Source organism: Dicentrarchus labrax, unplaced genomic scaffold (genome assembly GCF_905237075.1).
Source record: "Dicentrarchus labrax unplaced genomic scaffold, dlabrax2021, whole genome shotgun sequence".
NCBI lineage: Eukaryota > Metazoa > Chordata > Actinopteri > Moronidae > Dicentrarchus > Dicentrarchus labrax.
Genome location: NW_026136702.1, coordinates 13,069,659 through 13,094,775, shown reverse-complemented (window position 1 = coordinate 13,094,775; position 25,117 = coordinate 13,069,659). Strand labels below are relative to the sequence as shown.

The following is a 25,117-nucleotide window of genomic DNA, read 5'->3' as shown; positions in this document are numbered from 1 at the left end:
CTTACATAGTAAAGAGGCTTTTTCAAATTAAATAGATTATGTCCTAAGATGACGGACCAACTGTTGATCCACGAAGGAGTCACATATCTGTAAGGCTGATAAGGATGTGAAGTCGCCTCTAGAGACAGTGAAAGTCAGACTAGACAGAAGAAAATGTACTCAGTGGGTATTCAAGATACGCCAACTTAGTTTTTATATCTTATCAAGCAGTATGAGCTGATCAGTGGTATCAAAAGCACTGTGGCAGAATTACTATTCAAATGTCTTTTCTCAGGACTCACCACTGTCCTCTTATGATGATTTATGAACAGTGGAGTTATATCATTATGATTTGTTCATATGTCATTCAAAGTTGTCCAAATTCATAATTTGAAGAATATGAATTAAAAACTAACAACATTAGCCAAGAAGGTTTTGGTTTAGATCTATCTAGACTTTTTGTCCGATGCAAATTTACAAAAGTGGAACACAGCTGATTGCATTGAACATAAATTTAATTATATTATGTGATAGAAATAATTAATATTGTGTTATTTATTCAAACCATATCACTGGCAATATATATATATATATATATATAATATTATCATTAGAGCTTTCATATCAAAGCATAGTATAGTGTGTCAATTTAAAAATATTTAGCATGCTGAACCCTTCACCAATAGATGGCTTCAGATGAGTGAGTGGGGCTGGCGTGTGCTGTTCCAACGCTGCATTTTCTGCGTCGTTGGTGTTGCTGAATTTACATACTCCTCCCGGGCCCCAACTTCAGAGTGTTAAATGTGTAAATATGTCTCATCTCTCAACAAAATCAAACAAATGTGCTACGAGATTTGCAAGTCATCGTGGTGTCTGAAAATCGGACGTGTTGCTTTCATAGACCTATTATATTATATGTCCAAAGTTGCTGCGAACCGGTATTACACCTTTACCCCCACGTCTTTTGCCGTAAGGAGTCTAAACAGTGCTGATGGTCCATGAAGGCAGCATGGTGACGTAATGAAGGGAACTCCCCACCTCTCCAGTCACAACCCTCCTCCCCATGAAAACACTGGACGGACTCGCTGAGGGATTCGTAACGTTACCACATTGCGGTAAACAAAAAACAAAAAAAAAAGGAGCCCCACTACAATTTGAAGAGAAGTCCTTAAACATTTCGACGGCAAGGTAATTACACTACACACCTCTGTACCAGTCTTTTGTGTTAAGCGGAGCCTAGCTAACCGCAGAGCCCTCTCAGCCCGGTGAGGTTGGTTAGTTAACACTCTGGCTCCAAGTCGGCGGCAAGGTAACAGTTAGTTAAAGTGTAATGCTGTAACTCTTCGAGTTTGAACACCGCTGTATTGTAACATACATTAAGCTCTATTTGCTCTCGGTATGCGCTGTTTTGACTGTTGTTGTTGTTTGTTTTTATTACCGTTTTATTATATGTACCGTTAGCTGCTCACTGGCCTTGTGTAGGAAACATTTGAGCAGTAGACGACCAAAAAAAAAAAAAAAAAACATCTCCCGTTATCGTTAACCCCGATTCAACGTGATTGACAGATGCTCAGTTCACGCTGGGTGGATTTTAACCCGACGACAACGTGGAGCTGGTTAATATTTAGGCTAGCTATGAGGAGGAATACATTTTTTTTCCTGCTTTGTAAACCACATTCCTGTAGCTAACACTGTTAACCCCCCAAATCGCGCTGTGAATACACGACTCCAGTGTAGGCTGTGTTGTAGCTAGCGAGCTAGCTAGCTAAAACAGAGAAGACGCCAGCTTGCCTATCTATTTATAGGTGGTCAGACTATAAGCCCTTAAGCCATACTGTACAGTGGCTGCCGAGGCCTGAATGTGAATAAAAGCAGTGTTTTGTAGCCTGTTAAAACCACCTGTGTCAGCCATGATTTTCATGTAACGCTATTTCACAGGTGTCCCTACTAACGTTATTGTGGCAGTGAACCACCGATTGTATTCTCTGCTGATCCATCTTTCTCTGTAAATATTAACCTAGAGCTTTAATGCTAGTCAAACATCTTTTTTTTTGCCCTGCGCTTCTTGGTATGACCACATTTGAGATCTGTTTTGACTCGTTTATTCGTCTCTAAGAAGAGGGCGGAACGGGTGGCTTGATTTAGCACTGTTTTCCACAAAGTCTCGCAAACACGTCCCATCCCCTGTTTTTTGGGTGGGGGGAGATACTTGATCTCACATGTATTTGAACAGTTGTGTCGTTTTGTTGTTGTTGGTGGTGGTGGTTTTGTTTGTGGTCGGGGAAAAGACACAGCTGCCCGGTTAACAGGACATGCTGTGTGTGTGTGTGTGTGTGTGTGTGTGTGAGACTGCTAACCACCCACAAAGGCCAAGTAAACTCGCTGAACAGACAGATGAGCCAACAGAGACAGTGATGGAAATAAACAGGGAGATGTCTGTGCAACGGAACTGGTGAGAAAGCAACTTTTCCACAGACCTAAACAGTGTGACTGCAGTCAGTGTCAAAGGGGCAAAATGTTAGAGTGATTGAAAGAGGTTTATTGTTGCCACTGGAGCCAGCCCCGATTGCTAAGCATGTCAGACTATCCACCACTGGAACAATGAGTTTTCTGTAGACAGAGCTAGGATTCAGCCTCGGAAAACTCTTGTCTCAGCTGACGACCACACTTAATGACCGATAGTAGCTTGCATCATCAACTTCCTCTGGCCTGGAAATAAAAGCTTTAATGTTACTGTTGTCTTTCAGAGAATAAGCTAAGTCTGTGTTGCCATTAAGTGATCTTCATAGAGTGTTGTGTGTTTTTCTGAGTGCGGGTGGGAGACACACTCCTGTTTCTCTAGACGGACAGCTGGTAACTTTCTACATACTGCGGTTTACTTAATGACATGAGAGCGGTGTGTCATTTTTATGAATGAAAACAGCGTAGTTTTATTGGATATGACTGATCAGTTGGTCGGTGCTTCTTATATAATGTGCAGCTGATATTAACGTCCCTCTCACCGATGTCTGCACTCATCTGTGACCCGTGTTACTGTCACAAATTGTGCTCATGTTTGATCTTGATTTTTAAGGAGTGTTAGAGAAACAGAGAGCACCAGGAAATCAGGAAAGACAGATATCAACAGGACAGGATGGAGGAGACAGATGAGACTAATACAGCAAGACGGAGAGTGAGACAGCAAGAGATGAGAGCAGATGGAGAGAGACCACAGGGAAAGAATAAGCGCTCACATTACAGATTTTTATTTTATGTCTTTCTTTCTAAAGACATTCTGAGGGAGTGTTAAGTGTACACATTTGGGGTGTTTTATAAAGGTGAGTAAAAGTCTGTGGGTGTTTTTGATGTAGTAATTAACCCCCTAAATACCTTAATAATCACTTCTCCACCGCCAGAGCAGAGCTTACCTGAGCAATACACATTTACACTTAACAATGGTTGGCTAATGTTTAGATGAAAGGATCAGCTCAGCAAGTATTGTAACTCACCATCGACTTACTCAGCATTTAAAGCAATAGTAAGGGACAAACGGCCGACAATTTATATTGAAATTAGATTCTATAATAGAATAGAGAAGATTATCTGCTAATGTTATATGATCAGCAGTCTAAAATGATGTCTCTATTATGTTAAACACTGTATTGATCACCATCATTAAAATTATCTTATAATTCCCTTTTCTGGGTAAGAAAGGTGACAATATTATATCCCTCTCCATCCTGTTGACACAGACCTAATAAGGGAGGTATAAACACTCAGTAGCCACGTTATTAAGATATTTGTTAGTTGGTTTTTAATTTTAGGAGTTGGATATTCGCATACACACCTACACCTCTGTCTGCTAGTGTTTGCGTGCCGTAAATGTCGCAATTAGATTGTATGCTTAGGCTCTGTGCTGACATCTGTGTGCCCCCAATTTGTTGTGACTGCGCAAACTGTCCACACAGTTACTACACTGTGTGAAACACATCCTCCTCGTGGGCTCCAGTAAGTCATATAAACAGAACTACTACACGGCCGTAGTGCCCAACAACTGTCCGTGTATGCATCCGTTTGGGAGTATATTCGAGCCTCGACAAAGCCTGAAGAATATCTCTGCGGGATCAAAGCATGGCTCCATTGAAACATTGCTGTTGACACAGTGTGTAGATCTCTGGCAATTTACCCCAACATTTATTTTATTGTGTCATCTGTCAGTTTGTTTTTAAAAAGGTTAGTGGTCAAAACAGATTCAGATACCTAATGGGGGAAAAAACGGTGGATCTTCTGACATTGTAAAATTGACACTTGAAATGGATATCGGCCCTTTCTAAAACGATTCACATTTGCAAATGTGTGTTTCTGCTCCTCTCCAGCGTATTTGAGCCTCAATACTCGAACCACAGCTAGGGTATAATGCTATTACCTGATGGCCTTGGTCTGTTTGTTATTCTAGTGCATGGTACTACAATGTTAGTGCTAGCCAATAACCATTGATCATTTGATTTCCATCATAGGCTTGCCTCCAGAGAAACAATATGTAATGGCTTTAATCTTGTTTCTGCCATAATTAGAAACACATGAAGTTTTACTGCCACTCACATGATGTCCCAGTTTCCTGTGGCCTACAACTGCTTTTTGGCAATCTAGGCTACTAGCACTCTGATGTAGCCTATTTTGTTTTTCAGAAAAGAAATTATGTCAAAATGTGAGATTAATTTTTAATAATCCTTGTGGGAGAAAAGGGCAGTGTTTAAGTAGTCTAATGTCATCTTACTTGGCTGGCTTCTTTTTGATAAATGAAGGAGACACACAGACGTTAAATAATATTGGCACAGTTGGAAACTATGTGTATTTGAGGTTCTGTATTACACTAGATGATGCAGGTACATGAGAACTGTAGCTGCGCGTCCACATGGAGAAGGGTGGGGAGTCGGGGTAGTAAGGAATTTAAGTAGTTCAAGCTGGCCCCTGCTATTGTCTGGCCTGCTTACACCTGAGCTAGGTATCCCCCTGTCCTGACTTGTTTTGAATAACTCTATTTCCGCCTGCATTCCTGCATCAAGTTTCTCAGGGTGTTTGGTGTACATGCAATCAATGGTACAGCCGTTTGACTATATTTCAAGTAGCCTAATTGCTGTAGATCTGCCCCTGCCCTATTTTGTTGTGTGCATATTTTGGCCTATTTTAAACGCAACACGATGTTATATTGAGGGCAGATGATGTGACTTTGGCCACAGGCAGGCCCGTGTGTCATTTTGTGACCACAGCTGTCCTCAATCGAAAACCACACGTAGAATATAAACAAATGATGTTGTGTACAAAGTATGAAATATGAAAGCGACACTAAAAGGAGTCCTATGAAAGATGATTTCTTTACTGTCCTTTAGTTGGTGGCTCCACAGCAACTTTAAACTCCACCCAGTATAATGTGGAAAAACTATATCTATGCAAGTAGAAAAATCTTGTGTCTTCTTGTTCCTGTTTTTTTTAAAAACAGTTGTCATTAGGAGGGTATTTTAATTTAGGATAATTGCATGTAAGGAGGTGTGGAATCTACATTGGAAATTTCACAGTTCCAGCCTGACTGTACAAGATAATTTACTGTATGAAAGCTCTCTCTGCGGTTGTGGGTGTCACCCTGGGATCTCTCCAGTAACCATTTTAAAGCCTTGTTTACACTTAATGGTTGAGTGCAACACTTGTGTACATTGTTTAAATAACATGATTGAAACACAAACTGACTGGAAACACTGACTATCCCTGGAAGTCACGTGTATTAAGGTTACACCCACTGAGAAACGTTTAAAAATACTATTCACACTATTACAGTTATGTGTTAGAGAATGTGGATTTTCTTATAGTGCCATGGAGTTTCCAGGTCATCAGATGGGTACAATTGATGGCACCTTCATGGAAGATTGCACAGGGCAAAGCAACCAAGAAAGCAAGGGCCAGAACTTGGTGTACTGTGCGAGTTATTGCTCTTAAAATACAACATATCGGTCCAACACACAGGCCAGTACAGAGTCATCGGGTTATGTTAGGGTATTTTTAAATCGTATGGTTTACATTCACTCCGAGGCCTAGAAAGACCTGCATTTCCTTACCATTCAACAGTGCCAACAGTGAGAGAATAACAGTAAATTAGTTGTTTTTACCCTGTAAAGCGCAATGGTTGTCAAAACAACAACAGGAGTGATGGCGGTGTTTATCGTAAAAACACTAAGAACCAGATATCGCTGTCAGTAAACAATACATAGAACGAGCAACAAGCCAACACCCTTAAACAAAGCAATAAATAAAAATGAGAGTCTGCTAGCAGGAAAATCTTAAATTTTCTTCACAGTCTATCTAGAATTTGCACATTTCTACCCAAACACGTCATTACAGCCCCGGTAATCTGTCAGTCTTGTTGATGTAGAACTTTGCAGTTCAGGTAGTTGACATATAAAAAGACGGGCTAAATGCTGTGCTGCAAGCTAAAATTATTCCCTGTTGACAACAAGTCCCCTGTGCGATATCCTAGATATATTTTCTGATGTGTTTGCATCACTTACAGTTGAACAGAGGGACTAGGCAAGTTGTGTGTCGGTCCTCTGGGGATGTGAGGGCCTGACATCCTGATAAGTGACTCATAAAGCCACAGGTGGTACCCTCATTAGCAGATAGCACCATCCGCTAGCGTGGTTGTTGTGCCATTCAGCTCAGCTCCCCCAAGACTTCTGCAAGAGCCATCCGTGTTCTGTAGCGCGTCTCATCTGGCCAAACACCTTCCCCTGTTAATTAACAGTCTGACTGGACATAATATTGTTCTCAATGATAGCAGGGTTGCTAAGATCTGCACGACAAAGCCCTTTTGAACTATGTTTATTTGGTGCTGTAGACCTTGCATCAGCCTTGCATTATCATCAGCTCTAATTGTATAGATACTATAGCTAATTTGAATGAAAATCGTATTCCATTGATGCTGATTGTAGTTTCACAGTGGAAAAAAATAAATGTTTGTTTGTTTTAACTCCTATTTAGAATGCAAATTGTCATTCTCCCACTACAACTTTTAGTCATGTGAGTAAAATTAGAAGTGCAATATTCCTAGGCAGTAGGACACACACAGTTTGGAGCTTCTGTTGCCAGCTGTTATGGCTAGCAGATTGATTATTCCCTGACAGAAAAAAATATCAAACCTCGTTGCCTGTAGTCATACTTCACAGTAACTGCACTCAGTCAAGGCCGTCATCAGACCTCAGCGTTAAATTTCTCAGTTTCATACATTTTCCTTGCCCTGAATAGCTTGTGTGATAGTGTTAAGAGTTCTCTAATCGATTATCCTTTGTAAGACCTTGTATCTGACAAGACTGCTTTGACATTTCTTGTAAATGGAATACATTTGACCTAAAGTGGGTTTATGTATGTGCCATCACAAGAAGCTTGGTATTATTCCTAGGAACTGTTTTATGTTTGCTGTATACATGTTTTTAATCAACAAGCCAGATGTATTGATCTATCGCTATAGTTCCCTGAGGTGATGAGTAATCTGCTGCTCAAGGAAGCTGTAAAGTAAAGATACACTCTGGGCAACGTTGGAAGTTAACAAACATCATTTCTTCACAATAGGAAACTAAGAGTGGAAGCAAAACTTGAACTGTAGGTGTAGATGTAAAATTCATGCCCATGCTGGTTTAAATTGACTTTTAAAGGACATCTTGTGCTGTAAGAACCATCCGTATTGGTTCTAATATTGATTTGGGCACGTTGAAGGCTCCAAGGCTATGTTGATTTAGTCAAATTTACAGTTGCAATGATTATTCATTTGCTTGTGTACACAGCAAGAGCATAATCATATGGCCAATACAATCGTGAGTGGTTTTAATCATATCTTATTGCTTGTTAAAAATAGACATTCTTATGATTTATTTCTTATGATGAGTATTTAGACAGAAATTGAGGTTTTGTTTAGGAAAAGTTAATAAGTCATGTGCATTGATTTAGTGTTGTCAATAACAAGGTAAACATAGATAAAAGATTTTAGGGATGGGAGTCGAGAACCGGTTCCAGTTGAGAACTGGTTCCAAATTGTCCGATCCATCAGAGTCGTATGCCACAGAGCAGTTACTGTAGATTCAGTTCGTTTTATCAATGCCAGGATGGTTGTCTGACAGTTGGGCATTGTAAAACAATGACGTCAAACTCATGCTTGTACACTGCTGGAAGCTTTCAACAAGAAAGAGTCATGGTGGAGAGGAACGGTCAGAGAGAGCCTAACTATAACTCTCTTTCTGCAATGTGTTCTCACTCAGATACAATGGTTGCATTTGATGCTGAAATTTATCAGTAATAAATAAGGGAATCAACAAAGAATCGTATAAACTATGACCCTAAAATATCAAGTTAAGACATTCAAATTTAAAATGAATCCAAATAAAACAATTATATAAAGTAGCAACTCGAGAGTTTTAAGTTGATTAACAGACATTACGGTAAACAGATTTAATTAGTGCTCTTTAGTTACCAGCACATTGGTCATGGAGGGACACTTTGATGATGATGAACTCTTCAAACACTTTTTTTTTAAAATTAGAGCAGTGAAAGTCCGGGTAATGCCATCGTATTCGGAGGGTGTCAGAAATGAAATCTCACAACCATGCCACATACAACTGAAACTATCTGCATGGTTAGTTAAGTGGTATGTTTTTGTGTTTGTGTGTGTGTGTGTGATTTAGGTGAGCTGACCCCCCCTTTTTTGTTTTATAAATCTCTAAAATGCGGCACATTCCAGGCGTGCTATTCGTCCCTTCTGTGTTCATTGAAGCCAAGTTACTGTTGAATCATTTAGTCTGTCCCTCTCAAATAGTCGATTGAAGATAGGGAGATATACAGCTCTGTTCGCTCATTCCACTTTCTTTAGAATTAGCAGGAGGAAGTCCAGCACCAATACTTCATAAAGCTCTGTGTAAGTATGTTTACTTAGTTTAACAATAGGACTGTAGGATTACACACTGTAATCTACAGCAGGGACGTACATAGTTACATTTTAACCATACGATCTTTCACTTCAACTAGGCTGTCCCAGTTGTGTAAATATTGGCCTACCTGTGGGGCATTTGTATTCTAGGTGTAAAGGGATACAGGTGAGAGCGTGTTGTTCACCCATTCTCAGTTCGCCTCACAGATTAAAAAAAAAAAAAAAAAAAAACCTGTAAGGGGATACTACTTTTTCAGAAAACTGTGTATAAAGACAAGGAAAACACCCTCAGGACACAAGGCAAACAAAGCCTTCTCTATAAGGACCACGTTTTGTGGGTCATACCGTCTTTGTTTGGCTTTTATGTGACTGACGTTTGCTCGTTGTGCAATGACACGTCTATTCTGTCCAAAGATTGGACCATTTTGTATAAATGTATCACACACGCATATCCAGGTTAAATGAAACATGAGCTGGCAATAATGAGACGCTTCGGTGAAACTATGTGCAGGAGTGGTCTGGTGGTTGGTTTTCAGTGAAAAATGTGATGCAAAAAGGATAATTCCCGCTAATCGCAAATCATATCGCAACAGCAGTATCTGTGAGAATAATTGCAATTGTGATTATTATACTATATTGTGCAGTCCTAGTTTTCTTTTTAGAGTTTCTGTATAGACACAGGAGTCAGTACTGGAGCTGTGGCACCAATAAAACTTTTTATGAAGTGGCCCACATTTCTACCAGTTTAAAAGTTGACCAGCAGTCCCAAGGACATTCAGTTTACTGTCATATATGACAAATTAAAAGCAGATAAATCTCACGTTTGAGAAGAGGGAACCAGAAAATGGTTGACCTTTTTTGCTTGAAGAATGACTGAAACCGAATGAATTATCAAACTAGTTTTTGGTTATTTTTCCTGCTGATCGATTTAATCGTTGCAGTTTATATGCCTGCATGATTTGTAACTGGTGGAACACTCGTGATCTAGTGTGGTGGTTTATGGTAACTCTCATATCCTGTCAAACACGGTTGCTAAAAACAAACCGTGAGTCACCCGGTCAGTTTATTTGTCAGCTTGTATCCAGCAAGACAAAACGGATACCATTTTCAGGATTTTGCTGTCAGCATCTTTTTGTTCTGTTGTAATCACACATGCTTATTCTCAATTTCTCAATTTGCTGCACCTTTTTAGTTTTCACACTTTCCCTCTTCTCTTGCATACACAGTATCTTTGCATCTCTCCAATTAACTTTTTTAGTGAAAAAAAAAAAAAGTAATTTCTCTTGAGGATCAACCTTATGACCATTAGTTTGACAAAGGATCGCTGAATTACATTTCAGATCTAGTCATACCTCAGAGCTCTCTTTGCTGCCCATTGCTTCTAGTCTTCTACAGATGAGCTTAGTTTTACACAGTTTTCCTTTGTGGAAACACTGGAATAGTTGGAGATTTGCAACCACTTGAAGCACAGACACGTTGTGAAGAGTCCTTGTTGTGACGGCTATGATCTTGACTCTAAAGTGAGTTACCAAAGAGGCACACGGAATTTCGCCCAAATTCGCTTCATATTCCAGTTGACGGAGGGCCAGCTGTGATATGCCTCAGGTTGACGTTTGTGTGTGTGTGTGTGTGTGTGTGTGTGCACTTCTTGTGTGTTAATCCTCTGTACTGTATCTCTGTACCTCTCTTCTCATTGGTATTAATGTGGTTCTATCTGTATTTCTGCCAATTTGAAGAATGCCGTTCTTTTTCGACCGGGAAATGTAATGTCTCTCCAATTGTAAGTGTCATAAGGGCCAAAAAAAAGACAAGACAGAATGAAATGAATAGCAGGAAACAAGTGTGCAGGAATAGAGATACAGCGGGGAGAAAGTACAATAAATAGGCGCCGGCTTCTCGATCATGCAAGCAAGGAGGAGAATGAAGGAAGGCGTGGAAACTAAAAGACAGAAGGTGGCGACGGGTCAGAGAAACTGTTTTCCCTCCCCTCTGAGGCGAATGCTGCTGAGGCGATGAAAGATTCGGAACAGCGAGTGATGAGTCGTACAGCACATATTCCTTTTTATCATGAAGCTTTAATTCAGAAGCTCCGAGGAATTTTAAAAAGCTTAAAAGTAGGTTTTGTTTGGAAAAATAAACCAACACTGTACAGGTGCTTAGTTAATGATATTACAAGAGCACATCTGGGCTGCTATTTACACTATTACATTTTAGATGAAACTTGTAGCAGAGGGCTGTTCAAAGCCATTGTGAGTGAGTCATTGGACCATTCTACGGATGGTGTGATTATGTTTGGGTTGGCTGTACATATTGTCACTTCTGGGTTGGATATTTTTCTAGTGATGTTGTACTGCCTTGTGCTAAACCAACCCGCCCCCCTCCCCCTCCCTTCCCCTCCCCTCAGCCCCACTACATTTTCTGAGTGGAAAGACTTACCGCTTGAGGTAAGAAGTGTTCTTATGGTAATGTTTGTTTTTAATCACTTTTTCCAGTGAGATAATTTAGGCGTCTTGCTCCCAGTGCTCACTTTCACATTGTTAGAATAATACCATTTTATATTGGTGTTTAAAACTGCGGTTGCATTTCCGCTTGACGAAAGCATAGACTACAGCATATAAATGTGAAAACTACAGGAAGTGGGCACAACAGTGGTCTGATCTAGGCCAATGAGGTTTCATCCATATTGTCTCTTTTGATCACTGCTTCACCGAGATGCTTCTCGAGATCTGTACTTATTTAATGGTATTTCTCTCATGATTGCTGTTTGTTTTCCTCCAGGCCATGCTGTTGCATTTTTAGCCGTTTAGATGATTCACTTTAGAAAGGAAGTAGCAAGCAATCTAGATGTAAAGTACTTTTTCTCTGTAAATGTTTTATGGGGGAGGGAAAAGCACTTGGCATAGTTGTTAGACCTCAAGATGCACACAATCAGTTCGTAATGTAAACATAGCTTTTGTTTGTTTGCAAGAAAACTCTGCAGGGGCTGTCGTAAAGGTCCGGTGTGTAGGATTTAGTGGGATCTAGCAGTAGTGTTGAATAGTATACCAAAATGTAACTTATTTTTTTTTCAATACTTTTTTTTTAAAGATTAGAAATTGCAATTAGAAATTGCAATTAGAATTAGAGTTTCTCAACATTCGATACTTGTTGTAGATCAATAATGGTGTGTTCGCATGTACACACACAGACAGCAAGCAAATTTTTGCCTCGCATGCTTGCACGAATTTGACTGTGGGATCATTTGTGTTTCTACACCCGAAACAGCCACAATACAGCTAGCAAGCAATGGCGGGCACCAATGGGTGTGTCTGTGACAGTTTGTCTACACCTCTACAGCTTCCTGCTGCGAGTAGTTTAAAAAGTAATCTGAGCCTCGTCCTGCCAGATTAGAGCAGAATCTGATGCAACTCCGGGTCTTTATTCATCCTGAAGCCCTAGCTCTGCCCTCAGTTTTCTTCCCCCAAAACTCCCTGGCACTCAGTATCAGTCTACTGGCGCTGTACCTCGGCTCCGCCTGGCCCTCCTCCCCACACAACACTCTGCAACACTTTTTTAAAAGTTGAATTTTTTAAATACATGCTTTCAACTTGTGGTTAATCCAGTGCAGCTGAATACAATGTAACCTGATGGGCTACAGTTATTTGGGGTTTTTATTTTGGTGTCTTTTGTTTTTTAAGACTAGATAGTGTAGGGCTACGAGCTACATGCCACTTCTAAACTGTGGTGGCTGTATAGTGTCAGACAGAACAGGCAGTGAAAAAGGCACAGTCCCACGGTAGCAAAGATAACATTGCTCATGGTGAACATAATGCTCCGGCTAATAAACAAATGTGACTGGGTTGCTGTAGTAACGTCGGTAGAATCATTGTTTGTCTTTTTGGAGCTATAATACACAGGCATTGTGCAGGGCAGGTCTATAGATTACAATGTATTATCATTTGACCCAGTGTGTATAAACATAGATTAGCAATTTGCCTCGATATGTAGGAAATCAAGATGAAGTACTCCACCCAAAACTCTGGTAGTCTACTTCCTAAACACAAAAAAGAATCATGACTAAGTGTGTTACAGATTCTGTGAAGTGAACAAATTATCATTATAATTTCATATGAACTTGTGGGGCCTTTTTTAATTTGTACTGTCACTGTTATAATCCATGGATACAGCTGACCACAGCCTCCATTTTCTGTAAAAGAGCAGATTATAAACTTTTTTACAGCCACCTGAAAAGCCTTCAGAAGGCGAGCATTGTATACTGAAAAGATTTTAGGTGTGGTATCACTTTGATCCAAACTACTCCCCTGCCGACAGACCAGACTAACTGTGCGTGTGTGTGTGTGTGTGTGTGGAAGCAGGGATGCTGAAAAAGAGAAGAACCTACAGCGGGTAAATAATGGTTTCAAGAAAGCAAAGTTAAGTGATGTAAAAAATGCTAATTGTAAACCAGTTGGCTAAGTTTGGGCAAGTGTATACAGTGCTCCCTGCCAAATGTGCAATTGACTGAATTTAGATATAAGGATAACTTTTTTTTTTTTTTTTTTTTTGTGTTTTTTTTTTTATGCCTTTTTATTTGATAGGACAGATGAAGTTAGACAGACAGGAAAGGGGCGAGAGAGATAGAGGAGGGATCACGTGAACGCACCAGGGGCACGTGGAGGTGAAGAAATGAAACTACTAGAGGTTGCTGGTAGATTTAGAAAATTGCCCATGTGAGCTGTACACACACACACACACACACACACACACACACACACACACACACACACACACACACACACCACATCAAGAGGTAGTGCTTGTTTTTTATGCTACAGCACCCATCTGTGCTATACCGAAAATCTTTCTAGCAGTCAAATTTGAATGGTTAAAGCAAGGAAATGTTTGCTTTGCATGTAAAAGCACCGTTGGAGAATGAAAGCAAAGCACAAGTCGCTGAATGTAGCTCTAGTATGCGCTCTCTGCAACCCCGTTTCCTCCTGTTTATTGATCTGCAGGACACCCGCTCGCCTGTTTTATCACTTCAGTAAGCAGGTGCTCGTTTATCACTTTAGAAACACTGTGCTTGTTTATGAGCAGTGTTAAAACTCAAAGTTCAGTTGGTTATTGAGTTGGTTGGCTTATGTCACCTTCAGAGACCCCAGCATCATGTGGGTGTGCTCTTATTGCGGCCAGGTTTAAAAAAAAAAAAAAAAAAGCCACTTCCTTAATCTCAATCAGTGCCGTAAGTAGCAGCTTGCCTGCAACAAGTAAACATTTGACAATAAAACTCGGCAAGCACACGCCTGAACGCTGAAAATAGATTTCAATGGTGGCACGTAACAATCCCATTTTTCCGTGTTGTCTTCCTCTGGTGTTGTCACATTTACTAAAGTTCTGACAGGAAACAAAAAGCTTTCAAGGTCAGACTCATTGTTGTAGGGAGTAGCTTCATTGTTTTTCTTTAATCTCATATCAAAATTCACAACATCATAAGGCTGAAGCATTTCCAGACTTTCCTCTGTTTTTGTAGTTCTCTGCTCTCAAACAATATGTCCCGAAGTCGTGTTTGGTCAGATCTCCACCTGTTTTGCTTGTGGCAGAAACATTTTTGTTATCAAAGCCGTTCTACTTGGCCATCAGGTGTTGGTTATCCTCAGCACACAGGGAGTTACTTGGATGAAACATGCATTTTCCATAACCTCATACTACTCCACGGGCAGTTTACAGCCGATGGAATGCGTACATATGTAGTCCAGGTACTTTTCCTCCATTCCCAGGTGTTTGAATAATAAAATAATAGCACAGCACCGTACTCTTCCCATCATTACTTTACCATTACATTTCATGGTCCTTCCTTTCATTTCTCCTTTCATCCCCTACCTCTGTTCCTTTACCTCACCTTCATTCCTCGTCACAGATAAGCTCTTGTTTTCACCTTTGGCCCACATTTAACTGATTAAGTTAACCTGATCACCCCTTGTTTAAAGACCGCACTCCCTCTCACTCACTCTTTCACCTTCGCATGGGGCGGAGTTTCTGATGTTCGTTTTTGTTCTGCATTTATGTTCATAAAGGCAGTTCCTTTTGAGTTTTGGAGAAAATAAACCTTTGTTCAGAGGATGGCAATTTCCTGGCTTTATTTCCATGCATTCTGATCCGATTCCCAAGATGACGGTCAACTTTTCATTCTGAACCTCCTAATTTACACAGCTTGAGCATAAAAATGACAAAACCCTTCCAGTATTTCTGAGACAGCTGTATTCATATACCTAGGAAGATACAGGTTAGTTTATTGGATTCAGGATTAGTTTGTTTTTCCCAGTTCAGTTGAGTGAGATTATTTCTCCACTGGGCCCGCTGTAAGCTGATTCATAGACCAAAGGTCCTCAGCACACAGCTGACTCATTGACAGTTAATCTCTGATCTGTCTGAATAGTACACTATTAACACTATTAACACTTTGATGCAGCACAGCTGGGTTGTCACGTAGCTAAGCTGTTGCAGTGAGGACTCTCATGCTGTGCTGTTTGCATCCCATCCATATGTTTATTGTTACACTTGCTCTTTAGTGTTTTTAATGTTACGTTAGAATTGCGGGGTTATCGGGTCAAATTGTTCTCCAGACCTCAGCAGGAATAAATCTGATGCCAGGTGTTGTCAGAGTTGTAGACGACCCAGCTTGTAGCCCATTTATTTGGCCCTGTTTTTGCTGGCCTAAATGAACAGGCCTCTGAGCTGAGACGAGGTGAGACGAGGTACTGATGTGCAGTTTGTTGTCCTGCCAACTAGCCAGCCTGCCAGTGTATTTAGCAGCTATTGGCCTTAGCTGAGCTGGCTGTGCTGTGCTGGGGCCTGACTGCTGGCTGATTGCCCTCTAACAGGGGTGGGGCTTTGTCAGTGCTCAGTGCTGACCTTCATTCTGATTTATGATTTCCTCCTTGCAGTCCGTTTCCCTTCCATCCGCCCCTCTTTCCTCGTAAGCATGCAGTAGATCAGGACTGGCCTCCAGCTGTACCTCGCCCCCCCCCCAACACAAGCAGGGCCACCCTGTGTCCACCACAGACATCGCGGTCTGTAAACAAACTCATGATATGTAGCAGATGTGTGAGTTCACTCCCTATTTTAATGCTAAACTTTGGCTGTTGCCTGAAGCCCGGATGAGGAACATACACTATGGAAAACAAAGTTAGAAAGCAAGATCTGTGAAAGAATTTTTGTTTAATTTTTTGATAGTATTTTTGTCTGCTCCGTTCATGGATTTCTGTTATTTGTCTTGAGTGATAAATTGATAAATTAACCTGAATTACATGGGTCAGTTGACTTGGCAGTCCACTCCAGTAAACAGTTGAAATCAAGATTTATTCGTGTTTGGCCCCGTCTGTACTTCTTATCAAATGGTCATTCACAGCCTCACTGTACATGTTGTCTTTCTTTAACCGCCCATCACTTTCCCATGCCTTCAGCTCACCTTGGATCTATTTACACACTGTTGTCTAATAATAGTGGGTTTGGACCAAAAACCCATTGGTGTGGGTAGCTCAAAATGACCAGTGTATACAGCTGACACTTACTCAGTGAAGTGAAGAGTCACGTGTCTTCTCTACTTGTATGTACAATCATGTATAACAACAGAGCTAATCAACTCAGGATGTTGCTGATGGATTGGGTCCTCATACTGTTACTGTAGATTGATGTGAATTATTATTTAATGTTTCATGTCTGTGAAATGGAGCTTAAGTAGTTTCCCTGGAGATTTTCAGTAGTTAAGAGCTGGCCAACCTGTGGCTGTGCTGCTCTATTATTTAGTCAGAGTATACATACTAGCTTCCAGGTCTGACTCGTCATCCGGTCCATGACTACACCCAGTGGAGTTATGGAAGAGTAACCACTGCATTGTGACTCACAGCATTTTTATTTTCCCTTTGACAGGGGCGCAGTGTGTGAAGAAGAGCCGATGAGGTAAAGCAAGCCAAAGCAAGCCACTGTGGATCACCTGCTATCTGTTAGCCCTAACCCTCAGTGACCCTGCTGCCTACTTTCTACCCCCATCTCTTCAAGAGGAGGCTGGGCTCCCTCTGGGCGCAACAAACACCATGTGCCAAAACTGGAGAGGACTTACCATTGCCCCATAGACAGCCACACCTCCTGTGAACCGTCCCCTCTAGGACCATCCTAATCCTCCACATCGCCCACTGGCCAAGATGATGAAGGTGGCGGCATGGTCAGCAGAGGACGTCTCCGATTGGCTGAGCAAGGAGGGGATGCCGGAGTACATAGATGCCCTCCGTCGGACTGATGGTCCTGCCCTGCTCAGGCTCACAGAGGCAGATTTCAATATGCCTCCCCTCTCGCTGGTGGCGTCTGATGGCGGGCAGCAGCTGTTGGAGCGACTGGAGACACTGCAGATAGAGACTCATATAGAGGCTCACAAAAACGGCCACGCAAACGGGCACGCCGGTGGGCTACCTAACGGAACTAGCAAGCCTCAGAGGAATGGCACATTGGGGATGAAAGACTTCAGAAGGGAGATGGTCAAGATCCCCATCCCTACAATGGAAACTACACGGCCCTCATTCCCCGCCGAGTGGGGGAAGACGGGCATAGCATTCTTGTATGCGGTGGTGTGCTTTGTCACCACCACCGTCGTCATTTCAGTGGTCCATGAGAGAGTACCGCCAAAGGAGCATACCCCACCACTGCCAGATAAGTTCTTTGACCTGTTTAACAGGGTGGAGTGGGCCTTCTCCATCTGTGAGATTAACGGCATGCTGTTGGTAGGACTCTGGCTCATACAGTGGATCCTACTCAAGCACAGGTACAGTCTTTGTTACTTACCCAAATATTTTAGTTAATATGTTAGAATCTGAATTGCAACTAAATAAAGATGTCATATTTTTCATTTTCTTTTTCTTTCTTTTTTGCCCAGGTCAATTATAGGCAGGCGGTTCTTCTTCATTGTGGGCACACTCTATCTGTACCGGTGTATTACAATGTACATCACCACTCTGCCTGTTCCTGGGATGCACTTCAAATGCTCTCCAAAGGTATAATACACATACGCTTTTATTTCTATCACCATTGTAGGTTGGTTGAGCATGAAAGGCTTCTTTCTTACTTAATCGCTTGCGGCGCAACCGTGTTGAATGGGCAAATTCAGCAAAAAATTAGATCTCTTTTGTAAGCTGAAAGCCTCTGAGTGCTCTCCACCGACTGCCGATTTTAAGATATGTGCATGTCCATTTTTTATGTGAATAAGAGGAGCTTTGAGGGTTTGCTTCACTTTTTTTGTAGTTCCTATTAGATAATGTTGCAATTGCTCTGCTGGGGAAGCAGTTTTATACCCGTGTTCTCAAAGCCACTGTGCAGTGTTTCTGTTGGGTTAATGGCGTCTTGTTCAGAGAAACATTACACTCTGTGTTCTCTGTGCATCTCGTAAAGCATTTGCGTGCTTGCTGCTAGAACACAGAATACCATCAAATATGTGCACACACTCACCAAAACATTGCTCAGAAGCACCACCAGTGGTAAAAACCGTAATAGTGTATGGTTATTGCGGTTATCAGAAATACTGCCAAGCTTTAGGCAACTAAAATTTCCTACTACTTATTAAAAATGTGAGTGTTAAGGTCATTGTCATTAAGAAGTCATAGTTATGGTTTAAAGAAACCAACTTGTTGGAGGAGAACAGTGCAGGAGAAGTATAATGAGCTGTGGTGCTTTAGTCTGTTCTACCAATCTCATCCTCCACACCCTCACTTGCTGTTACAGTGCTTCCTTTTATGGCAGGAAATGCAAACAATAACACAGGTTTGTTTACGTGAACAAAATGATAAATGCTGAAGAGGTAATGCTGAAGAGGTCAGTCTACAAGTAAAAACTACTGCTCAAGTACTGTATTTACTGTAAATATAATGCTGAGATATTTTTACTGCAAGTGTTTGTACTTTGTGCTTCTCAGTACCACTAATACATTAGAGGAAATGTAAAGGGGAAAATCCTCTTTATACTGAATTTATTTGATGATTAATTTGATTAATAGTAGTTTGACAGATAATGTTTTATTTATAAAAAAGCATTACAATGCTTGTTAGTGCCGAATGCTTTAACGCATTGAAAGAGGCCATTCTTTATTCACTAAATTTGATACTTCAGCTACATTTTGCTGCTAAAACATTTGTCCTTTACTCTAAAAAGTATAAATGCAGGAGTATACCTTGTGAATTATTTTTTACACTGTATTACAATATTGTATGAAGTAAGGCATCTGGATACTTTGTAACTGGCCCTCAAATGAGTTCCCCCTGCAATGTTTGTAGCATAAGTGAGAGAATTTGATGTGTTGTAAGAAAAAAGTTGCAAAGAAAAAAAAGAAGCAAATTTAGAGGTGAGACGTGGCATCACAGATGAATCCATGGCTCAATGGAAAAGTTGATTCTAGCTGTCTTCACCCATGCCATGAAGAAATGAACGCAGCTGTTTGGATTAACTCATGTTGTGCTTCTCTCTCTCTCTCTCTCTCTCTCTCTCTCTCTCTTCTCTCCTCTGCATCCTTTTTTATTTGTTACACATCATGTATTTCTTTAGCTGTTATCTGCAATATTATCAGCTATATTTTTCTTTATGATCTAAAGCTGATGTAATGATTGGCTGTGTTTCTTTCAGCTGCTCGGGAACTGGGAGGCACAGACGAGGAGAATAATGAAGATGATTGCTGGTGGGGGCCTATCAATCACAGGTTCCCACACCATGTGTGGAGATTATCTGTATAGTGGCCACACTGTCATGTTAACACTAACATACCTCTTCATCAAGGAGTGTAAGTTCCTCTGTGTCTATACTATACTTTATATGAGAATGTATAGGAAGGTTTTTTCCCTCTAAGCCACACATTAAGCTCATTTTACCTTCTTTATATTTACTAATATGCAGCAGATCATTTTGAAAGCAACATCTGCCAAAGTCTAGTGCACACTTCTTCAGATGTCAAAAGAAACAAATGGTAAAACAATGTAAGCAAGAGTAAATGTAGACTAATTTTGCGTAATACACGCACATCTCCAACTTTAGTCATTTTGGTATTGAAATTGGCATTAAGGCATGCATATTACAACAAATGCTAAATTTCCTAACTGGTGTTAAAGGTTCACACCACACATTTTTCAGCGCTATCTGTAGCTCCCAGATAAAGTGTAGCACTGTTTGGCTTTTGCAACACTTATCTAAACAGCCAGGAAATGTAGACACAAAGGACATGTAGAGGAAACGTGGCTTACACTTACACAACTGTTAAAATGTTGGCTTCAGCTTGTTAAAATGTTGGTTTCAGCGTGTTAAAACATTGCTCTGTTACATAATGGCATTTTCTGTTCCTCAGCAGGCATTTCCGTTATCTAACTTATTTGGTTTTTACGCACCCACTTGCTTCATCACTAAGCACAAGGAAGTTGTAGCAGTTTAACCGCTTGGTCTAGTGGTAGACATTATTACATTTCTCACTCAAACTGTTACTTTCCTCTGCTACATCACATGGTAGTCCAATGCTTTTCCAGCATAAACCTGATTGATACAGCAGTGACATCTAGTGGCGAGAAGGAGAACAGTTCAGCTAACATTTCTGCAAAAAAGCAACAGTGCCACTTCTGAACTTTTGAGGCCAAATGCAGTGTTTTCCCCTAATGGCCCTCTCAGCTGTTGAAGAGAATTCACCCTCTTCTCTAGACTTGATACTGTTCGGTTTGATTTGTGTTTAACCTGCTTGTGTGTTTTGTTTTTTTTCATGATTGGCAGATTCTCCCAAGCGGTTCTGGTGGTACCACTGGTTTTGCTGGGTGTTGAGTGCTGTGGGGATTTTCTGCATCCTTCTGGCACATGACCACTACACTGTGGATGTGGTGGTTGCATATTTTATCACTACACGCCTCTTTTGGTGGTACCACACTATGGCCAACCAGCAGGTGAGTGCCATATGCTGCACAAGTTGTCCCTTAACTTTTATTTTCATTCAAAATCCAATTAAGTAAATAGGCACATGGGTTTATGCAGTAAACTTTCTCACTAGTCCTCATTTTTTTTTTTACCTTCTAATAAACAAACTGGAACCTGTGTTTTAGTGCTTAGGCGACAAAGAGTATTGCACACAAAGGCAATCTGGAATAATGAATTCTTAAAATTGTGTCTTTTGTAGTAGGCAGTAAAGAATATAATGTTAACAAAGGTTTAGGCAACATGATGAAATATATCGCGATAAGATAAAAATCTATTAACTGTCATTATACTTTTTATACAGAAGCCGTTACACCTTTAGAGAACCAGTGTGTAGGATGTAGTAGCATCTAGCTGTAAAGTTGCAGATACCAGTCAGCTCAGCCTTCTAAGCGTGTCGGAGAAACTGCAGTGTCCCTATCTAGAGCCAGTGTTTGTTTTGTCTGTTTTGGCCTACTGTAGAAGCATGGTAGTTCAACAGGACCCGCCCTCTCTCCTAGATAAAAACGCTTCATTCTAAGGGAACAAAAACACAACAGCTGTTATTTTCAGGTGATTTATACATTAATGAAAACATGCCAATGAATATAATATTCCATTTCTGCCAATAGATCTTCCTAAATGTCACACACTGGGCCTTTTTAAAGGAAATAGTTCTATATTTTGGGAAATATGCTTATTCAAAAAGTACAGTTGACACAATGTGAAATTAATAATTGGAATTGGAAGTAAATTGCTCTAACCATAAATTAACTGATGAGGAAATTTGCGTTAGATATTTAATGACCCCAATAACCACGTATATGTCTTCTGTTTCAGTCACTGAAGGAGACGTCTCAGAGTAACCCTTTCTCGCGGGTGTGGTGGTACAGACTGTTCCAATACTTTGAAGCGAACGTCAACGGCACGGTCCCTCGTAACTATCAGCTCCCGTCGTCATGGCGAGCGCTGCAGTGGAACCGCGGTGTGAAGTACAGCAAATTGGACATCCAGTGACCCTTATCATGTCGGGAGGACTATGACTTCCATAAGTGCTGTTTTACCGATGGAAGATGGCACTGTTAAATGTAGCGCGCTGTCCTTTCACCTGTAGTAACAGACACATCCCTGTCCAAATGGATAGCACTGTGACCCACCTAGTAATTTCTTTTCTTTGTTTGTGTGTGCGTGTGTGTGTGTGTGTGTGTGTGTGTGTGTGTGTGTGTGTACACATAGACGCACACATACACACACACACACACATTATTTTTGTTTTCTGTCATCCATTTTCTCTTCTGGTAGTATTTGTCAACACAGAGCACTAATTTATATTTGTTTTGTGTCTTTTTCCTCTTCGTGGGCCACTTAACATTTTCTGCTTTTGTAGCAGATCAATGAAGCATTTCGACAAACTTTTAAAACTCAAACTGGTTTTTGGCCATAAGGACTCAAATAATTGTTTTCCTCTCGCACAAAATCATAGTTAATGTCTTCATGTTCTTACAAGATTTTTTAGTGCAGATGGTGTCAATCAAATTTGATAACCAAAATGCCATAAGCATTTTTTTTTTTATAGCAAATTACTTTTTGTAAACAGTCCTTGCTAAAATGAGTCAAAGGTGCAAAAAAATAATTTTTTTAAGTATGTCAAACTTTATTTTTCAAAAACAAATGATGTCCAAGAAAAGATTTTTTAGATTTTTACCTTTTTCAAGATGGATAACTGAGAGCATAAGAATCTAATGTGGTATAACATTATTCCAGTGCCTTTCTTAGCTTGATTGTAAAGCAGTTCAAGTACTATGTGTCTTGTGTCTCTGTGCCGCAGGTGTGACCACACCGTGGTACGAGGTGGTACTTAGTTAACAGTCTCGTTCCCATGAATGTAAAAACAACTACGCCAGCCTTACCAGAAAATTGGTTTTCCCAAAATTAAGTGCAGTCAGTGAAATGTCCCATTTATTTATTGATGCTTTATGATGTCAGTTTGTGTTTAGTTGGTTAATGCTGTTCTAACAGAAAAGAATGACTGTTAATTGTATTTTTTATGTCCGTAACATTTCATTTTTACCAGTCTTTAACCAACACCAGCCATGTTCAAAGCCCAACCATTGATGCTCAGTCACCTGTGGACACCCACACATCTGCTAGCTTTACTTTCCACCACATCAGTATCTGCTGGGCGTCACTGCCTGATTGGAAATTGCCGAATACATTTCTCAGAGGTGCAGAGTTAAGTTATTCTGGACCTCACTCGTGTGCATCATCGCTGCATCTCTTTGCTCAGGAGATAATGAGCCCCTCTCTTGTTCCCCACATGGAGTCCCATTTCGAAATCAGAATGATCCTCATTCCTTGTCTTGCAATTATTTTGATGATGAGATCTGGAGGAAAATGTTCAATGTGACACCTGTGTTGAGTTTAGGGAATGTCAAAGTTGTCAAATCAGAAGCTTTAGGCAGAGTTTCTGAGCATGTCTGTGATGAATCTGTACTTGTTTTTGTATGATTTGTCTTGAACTAAATCAAGCTGCTACTTTACAGTTTGAAGACAGTGTATCTTCTACATTGCCTCCTTCAGTGAAACGCCACAACTTTTTTACTATAAGTAGCTCAACATGGGACTTGCGTGCGGGGAACAAGCTGAAGCATGGTGCACAGAGCTGATATATTTGGGCTTATGTGTGCTAACAGGATACCATTGATTTCCATGAATGTGAAATGCGTCCTTATTGATGATCCTAATCATGTACTTGTTGACCTTTTTTATTTTCTTTGCTTTTCTTTGTGTAACTATGACTAAACTGTAAAGAATTAAGTATTGCACAAGTTCATCTATAGGGAAAGATTTAACTCATTATGTGAAACTTTAATTTCAAATTAAACAGATTAGTTTTGATGAAGAGAAGCTGCACTAAACATTAGATTATACAATTTTCAAATAAATAATGATGATGTAATTTAATTTCTTTCAACAATGTCAGAGTGAGGAGGTGAGAAAATAACATTATTTTCAATGTGAGCTTATGATACCTTTCAATGCCAACTAGAGTCTTGATGTTTGAGACTAATTACAGCACAGGCTTACCCTCCTCCCTGTAGCATTGTCCGATCATTTCACTTTTACAGAGAATGGTCTCAGCAGGTTCCTCACATACGCCCATATTTTCATTTGAGATAATGTTTGAATTAATGGTCCAAACGTGGCTCCCTGATAATGGTTGAGGGCTTCGATAGGGATGAAGGTTGGAGTTTATGTTTGTCTTCTAGTTTGCCAATCAGGTTGGATTTTCTTTTTGTCTCTTAAGAAATGAAAGTTGGTTCTCCTGTTTGTTTTCTCTGTAAACTTCTCACCCACTTTGTCCTTTTTTTTTTGGTGTATACCAGGTGTTTGTAAGATATGATAAAGGATTCTACTTGGGACGCTTTTGAATAAAACATTTTACTATAATGTATTTGATTTACTGTCGGTCTCTTTCTGTGTTTATCACAAGCTGTTTATCTTGCAGCAGATGTACGTTCTCATTGTGTCAACTCATTGTGCCAGAAGATGACGTCATGGCAGACCCACTAACAGCCAGCAGATGGACACATTGAGTTTCATAAATAAGACTCAGGATAGTGAGGGGTGGCTTTGCTTTCCAAAAAGTGTTTTTGCTTCCAGTATGTATTTGTGCACCCCACCTACTTCAAGTATGTTTGACATAGTTATTTTCTCCATTAATTTCTCTCATTCTGGGTCTCTTGTTAAACATGTGCTGTTAAATGTTTCAAACTTTAGTCTTCCCCAACCTCTCTTCTCATCCACCCAAATGCTCACTTATGCTTACATATTTTTTTTATCCCTATGTAGCCATTGAAGCAATCTTCCTAAAACTGATGACTTAAAGCACCAGAAAATGTAGTTTTCAAGTATTTTTAACATTGAATATATTCATTTTTAAATTACTAAGTTTAAGTAAAAGTCAAAGCTTGCTGAAAAATGCATTAATTATTAACACTCAGAAGTGTAGCACATCATCATCAACCCCACACTGCATTTTAATTCCAATGTTAATCCTGATGGGTGCTGCCTCACTTTTTTCCAACTGATTCCCAACCAGTTAAAAAAAGAAAAGTCGAAATTAAAACTGTGTGAAACAACCAAAACAGTTTGGCCTTTAAGACAGCCACATTTTTAAGTTAGCTACTGACTTTTCACTCAATTTCACTCAAGGAATGAAATTGTGAAGACAAACTTGTCCAAAGCATTTTA

The 25,117-nt window shown here is 40.3% G+C and overlaps 1 protein-coding gene across 3 annotated transcripts; it reads left to right on the top strand.

Annotated features, from left to right (window-relative positions):
- Positions 1-1,009: 1,009 nt before the first annotated feature.
- Positions 1,010-24,317, top strand: sgms1a (sphingomyelin synthase 1a). Of its 3 annotated transcripts, none has more exons than XM_051425902.1 (6): positions 1,010-1,167; positions 16,832-17,717; positions 17,829-17,946; positions 19,565-19,718; positions 20,690-20,856; positions 21,704-24,317. In XM_051425902.1, exons 2-6 carry the CDS (start codon positions 17,104-17,106, stop codon positions 21,878-21,880), a joined length of 1,230 nt encoding a protein of 409 aa, XP_051281862.1. In that variant the 5' UTR covers positions 1,010-1,167; positions 16,832-17,103; the 3' UTR covers positions 21,881-24,317. The 3 variants fall into 3 exon arrangements, with proteins under 3 accessions (XP_051281862.1, XP_051281868.1, XP_051281874.1); XM_051425908.1 differs by lacking the exon at positions 1,010-1,167 and adding an exon at positions 1,183-1,288; XM_051425914.1 differs by lacking the exon at positions 1,010-1,167 and adding an exon at positions 2,259-2,431.
- Positions 24,318-25,117: the final 800 nt, after the last annotated feature.